Source organism: Opisthorchis viverrini (genome assembly GCF_000715545.1).
Source record: "Opisthorchis viverrini unplaced genomic scaffold opera_v5_21, whole genome shotgun sequence".
Lineage (NCBI taxonomy): Eukaryota > Metazoa > Platyhelminthes > Trematoda > Opisthorchiida > Opisthorchiidae > Opisthorchis > Opisthorchis viverrini.
In genome coordinates, this window is record NW_008751677.1 from 453,504 (window position 1) to 459,268 (window position 5,765).

The 5,765-nt window shown below is 48.5% G+C and overlaps 1 protein-coding gene across 1 annotated transcript in view; it reads right to left on the reverse strand.

Annotated features, from left to right (window-relative positions):
* Positions 1-5,339: 5,339 nt before the first annotated feature.
* The window catches only part of T265_01866 (hypothetical protein), a gene marked incomplete at both ends in the record, with an annotated part of 6,822 nt that continues 6,396 nt past the window's right edge, over positions 5,340-5,765 (reverse strand). Inside the window, one exon of the mRNA XM_009165992.1 lies at positions 5,340-5,389. Coding sequence (XP_009164256.1) covers positions 5,340-5,389 — 50 coding nt within the window. The remainder of the gene's footprint in view (positions 5,390-5,765) is intronic.

Below are 5,765 nucleotides of genomic sequence, written 5' to 3' on the forward strand. Positions count from 1 at the left end.
TACTTTACTTTAACCATTTTCAATTGTTCATCCGCACTACGTTCATTTTCTGTTACCAACAACACATTTCTGTTAGGTTCAACTGATGCCTGCCGGGAGTGAATGTAGTGAAAGTTACGCTTTACTGCTATTTCAATTAATTCACTTTCACTTGTCATTTCAGCCTATACTGTGCTTATATGTTGAATAAAGCCTATCCTTAGGCGAAGTCTTCTCATTCTACTCAACGGATCAATAGTCGATTAACTAAGTCATCGACTCCCACTACAACATGCAAACATAAATCTCCGACTCTGTAGGGGGTTCCATGTCCACCGTCCCGGGTTGTACGTCAACTATGGGCTCTACATGAGTGGCAGCCGGTGGTCACGATTACTATTCTTCGAAGCATTCGGCCCACCGGTCGAGGCATTCTTCTTTATCATCTGATCAAATGAAATAATCTTTGGACATTCCCGGCTTTCTGTGTGCACCACACTCTTCTTTACAATAAGGCCTTCGAATAAATCATGGTTGTACGGCAGTGAAGCATCAGTGTTGAACACTGATGTCATGCTGTCGATGATGATGTGCACCACACTTCAAGGCAGGCTCGTACGCTCACTTCTACTTAACATCTGATAATTTGTCGTTATGTTCGGGACCCGTTAATATATTTCTCCCAGGTTTAAGCACTGTCACTATTCGGTATGATTTCCAGTACCTGAGTGAGCTGGTGGCGCCGTGCCACAGGCAAAACTCCCAGCACTGTGCAGAGAGGCGGCGATCTCGTCCCAATATGAATTCACATCTGACGGCGGAGCATCTGGAAGAGACTTTAGATGATTCTGATGCATTCGCCTAACACCCGGATCTGCCAGTCTCTCAGTTGCCAGGCCATTTTTCCACACCTTAAGCAGCTCTGCAAAACAAAGGGAGAAGCAACTCAGGGCGAATTCATGGTGGGAATCCATAAATCTGTTCCAAAACGAGTGGTAGTCAGCTAGTGATCCACGCCGTTGGTAACGGACGGCAAGGTGAGCGATTTGAGTTCATAACTGGCACGTAGTTGGAAGACACCAGGTGGCCAGATGACTTCCGCTATTTCGGAAGTCAATACTGCATACAAACAACTTGCGGTCAGCGTATAGCTGAAGTCATCGTTTACCACGAGTCCAATCTATGTCGGCCTCCTAACTCAGTCGTTAAGCTGCAACATTCCACCGGTTCCTACCTACAATGTCACCCTAAGCAAGCACGAGAACTGGGATACTGCCAGGTCGCCCAAGTCTGGACGGAAGTTGAGATGCAGAGGTCGGGTTCAAACCACCGATCTTCCGGCCAGTAAATTCGCGCTCTAACCTCTGAGCCATCTCGCCTTCTCAGATATGCAGAGCCTGTCGACTTGTGCATTCAGATCTCGAGAAACCAAAAAGGGTGTTCGATCTTTTGGCTCGCCGAAACAGGAGCACTCAGTGCATCACAAGACTTGTATTTCATGGTGCCAGAGCTAGTCAGTTAGGGGGGGCAAGATTACTCAAGTGGCTAGAGCGCGAATTTACCCTCCGCAAGGTCCATGTTTCGAACATGCCTCTCGACTTCCCCTGCCTTGGCTTGGGCAACCTGGCAGCATCTCAATCCTCGTGCTTCCTTCGGGTAGCATGGTGGCTAGACAGACGCAATACAGACATCGATCAACTTCCTCCTTTGGAGACTCCTTCGCAGACGTTGCAGTACGAACCGCGCAGAGGCAATTACCAACGGGTATCCAGTCAAGCAAGGATCCTTCAGTCACATGACTTAGGACGATACCAAACCGTCTATCCTGCCACAGCAGCCTCTGGATCACCAGAGGTACTTAGCCATGAATGGATGGAGGGCGATGGGGTGGTTAACTCAACCACCGTGATTGCATCTTGAATTATCGTTCCTGCTATACAGAACACATTAGTACCAAGTGAGTCCAGTGTGAGAGCCAGAGCAGCTTGCTGATCTGCTTGCTTCAGAGTGCCAAACGAACTGGGTATCGGGGCTTGAAGATTGAGGATGTCGGCGCCGGAGGACGCGCAGTTGTTGTTGCAAAACCAATGCAGGAAGAATAGAGCAATCGGTCCTAGGTGCTGGGCCTATGAGGAGAGTAATAATGGATAGGGAGAGGAAGAAGAAAAGTATGCGAAAGAGAAAGAAGGGAGGCGTCAACAGTAGTCTGTTTTCGCTTACCCGCCCTGCTGTATGCAGAAAGTGAGGCGACCAGGCTAATGGCATGCGACGGCCGATATGGCGTAAGTTTATATGTATATGCGCAATTCATGATTGTACATGGGCTCGGATACTTCAGGGACGCCAATATCTGGCAGAGGGTCTTCTGGAGAGTGGAGAGATGTGTGACTGTTGGGTAAAGATAGAGCATGTGTGGATGCGGATACAGGTATTACAGGCCAAGCATTCGTAGCCACTAAATGGTTAGGACAGGGCAACCTATTGCTTTGCGTGGCCCAGTACAGTTTTTCTGACACTGTCTGGGTAATTGTCGAATTGCAGATCGTGGTATGGATAGGGGCTATCCTCGTTCCTCACAGGTGTCGGGACACCAGAACATGTTCTATGGAAGTGCAATAACGATTTCAACTAATCGGGTATTTTAGAAACACGCGTCGTCGGAAGATGGGTGTCTAAAAGCAATTGAGAGTGAACATCGATTCAGGAAAATTTAGAAACGAACCAGCCTGGCTCAGATGTCGTACCGTGCGCCACGGTCAACCGCCCTAGTCGTTCCCCGGGTTAGTCTGGGATATCCTCGGAAAGAAACCTCATCAGCCCTGGTCTAGTATGCAAGGCTGCACATCACCGATACTTAAGAATAAACCAAATCGACGGATGCCGTGGTCAACAACAAGAAACGTCCATGTGGCGTGGGATGTCAGGAAGTCAGTGGTATTCGAAGTTTGCGAGGATGTAGTGACGGCACATGCCGGCTCATGCACTAATATACACGGCAGAGAACCGTATAGGTTATATAATAAACACGTTTAAGCAAGTACAGTCCAGTCTCAACTGCGCTATAGTGCCTCTCCCGAGCCTGAGCACTGTCCTCAGTGCTTGAAAAGTGCTTGTAACACGTGTACTTATTCTCACTGTTTGGCTAACAGGTGAAGGAGAGTAGAACGTTGAGGGTGGGTCAGGGTCATGTGGAAGGATGGCCTTTACTGATAGCAAAATAGAGAATGCACGTCAATATGTGGTTGACAAGGGTCTTGAATGACGTGGGCGCTTTTTTTGGTGTGGGATGAATCGCTGCTCAGGGGTGTCCAAAAGCAGTCAAAGGCCGCTGGCGCATGGTCAGATCGGGACAAAAATCTCTTTGAGTGAGGAGAATTAATCCCCGCTCCTTGTGTGATCTGAAAAGCTCTTTTGCTTGGCTGCAGTCGGTGCGACACGTCACTCACGTTGCCTCCTGAGTTGGCAACTTTAAGCGGGTCTGGTCAACAACAGGATGTCGGTCCCGGAAGTGTTGGAAGTGGCAACGAGTCTTGGGTTCCACGGGAGTCAAATTCGGCGAAATGACCGAAACTGCACCTGTTTGATAGATAGCATCTTCTGTGTGCCCAACTGGTGAGATGACCGCTTCGTTGACCACTGTGTTAAGGTTCATAGTATATGTGGTGTCCATTTCCATCCGCGCACTGAAGTACACGTTTGTTGCAGCTTGCTGTTTACAGTTCGATTGTTGTCATCGTCTTCAATGTGGGGTGCTGGGTTCCGCTGAACACCACCACCACGAGGACGACAAAGAACTCGTGTTCTGCAGTTGGCATCCTCTTCATGCACTTGCTTCGGGATAAAGTCACAGTTCATATGTTCTATTCCGTTTCCCTTAGCGGCACTTCTTTATTATCAACTTCATCATCGGGACTTAGATATGCAACTTGTGTAAAACCGCGTGTACTACTAAGTTGTGCGACTGGTTTTGTTGTATTTACTGTACCCAAGTCTGGATTCATTCCATCAGGTGTGAAAATCGAGGAAGAAAAACTGCGGTCCTGGGGATGGGGGCGAAACATCGATGCGTTGGAAAGAGGGTTCACGCTGGACGAGCGTTGAGGGACACTACGCGTTGGTCGTGCGTCACACAGGCAAAAGTTAGTCCAGTGGGTGTTCGGTGATGCAAACAGCGAAACGCCTGAATAGAGTACGCGGCGGGCGGCAGGGTGATCTAGATAGGACAGTGGTACTGTGGATGGTACCGTGGTACTGTGGATGTACCAATGGAAGGAACGCCTTCATTCGAACCGACCAAAGTGTGAAGTCGTCGCCCAGGTGGAACGTTTCTGGCTCTTGTAGAGGTGGCTGGATATGGGACATAATCAATAATAAAATGCCAGCCGATTTTCCGACAGTTTTGTCGTCGTGTGTCGTCAGGTTCGGCAGGAAGATCGTACGTGAATCTCAAAGCTGACTTGATCCTACATCTGTCACTATAGTGACATTAAATGTAGCGTGGCCACGCCACATCCCGAGATGTCAGGAAGTCAGCGGTATTCGAGGATATAGTGACGGCCGCGCCGTCTCATGCACTAATATGCACGGCAGAGAAGCGTATAGGTAATACGATAACACTCGTAAGTACGTACAGTCCAATATCAACTGCCCAACATCTATGTAGCGTGGGACGTCAGGAAGTCAGCGGTATTCGACGCTCGAGAGGATGTAGGGACGGTACACGTCAGTTCTGCAATGTGCAGATATACGGCCTGGTATTAATGAATCCACACAGTATACACAGCACACATGCGCACAGGTCGGGTGGTACAGGAAAGAAGACCGGAGTGTAGCAACAACGCACGTGTATTAACCCGAACCGAAACCGGAAGACAGGGGTGTACCAAGTTGGGTCAAGGTCAATTGGGGGGGTGTACAAGCGGGATACTCTTCCCTGTCTACAGCCCGTGTTGACTCGTCCGTGGTACCTGCAATAGGGGAAGAGAAGGGGGAGAGGCACATATAATGTCATATGATAGACATACGATCAGGTACAGTCGGGTTTCAAATGCGTTACACCTACTTATTTCTAACCACGCGCTATACCCATTGGTCGCCTCCTCGTGAGGTCAATTAGTTCATTGGCTACTTAGCATAACCAAACAACTGATTCAGCGGTTTCGCATTAGTAAGGTGACGAATTTCAGACCCGAGTGGCAGAGTCCTCGATGCAATTTCAGCTCACAATTTCGATATCAGTAGAGGGAGGCAAGGGGAACAGCCCTATAATTACAATTGGATGACCTACTCCTGCGCAGTCTGTGGGCAAATAGGTCTCAGGATCTCATGGATTCACGGATTCATCGATCAAGACTTTTGTCCTAACTTCCCGGGTCGGTTTCGTTCTTGTCGTTCAAGGGCTGTCGTTTACCTGAAAAGCACAAGTGAAAAAGGAGTGTAGCACTGCTCTTTATGTTGTAGTGGTCTGGCTACCCAATAAGTTAGTTTGCCAGGAGTGTGTGGCAAAGAAATAAAAATAGTAACGCCGGGTTGGACATACAAAAATAAAGAGGTCAGATGGGACAGACCAGCTAACAATTGTTCTCTTTAAAGTAGTTCGTCGTTGGCCCGGCGTCAGCGAACAAACGATAATCCAATTACGTTGGTCCAGAGGTCTTCTTCTGAACAGTTCCCACATGTAATGGATTCCGAAGATGTCTGAAATGTTTTGGTACCAGAGTTAGTACATGGGACTCGCGAATGACCGCTGCAAGCGCGAGCGAAATCAGAAGAGAGAGTCGAAGCAC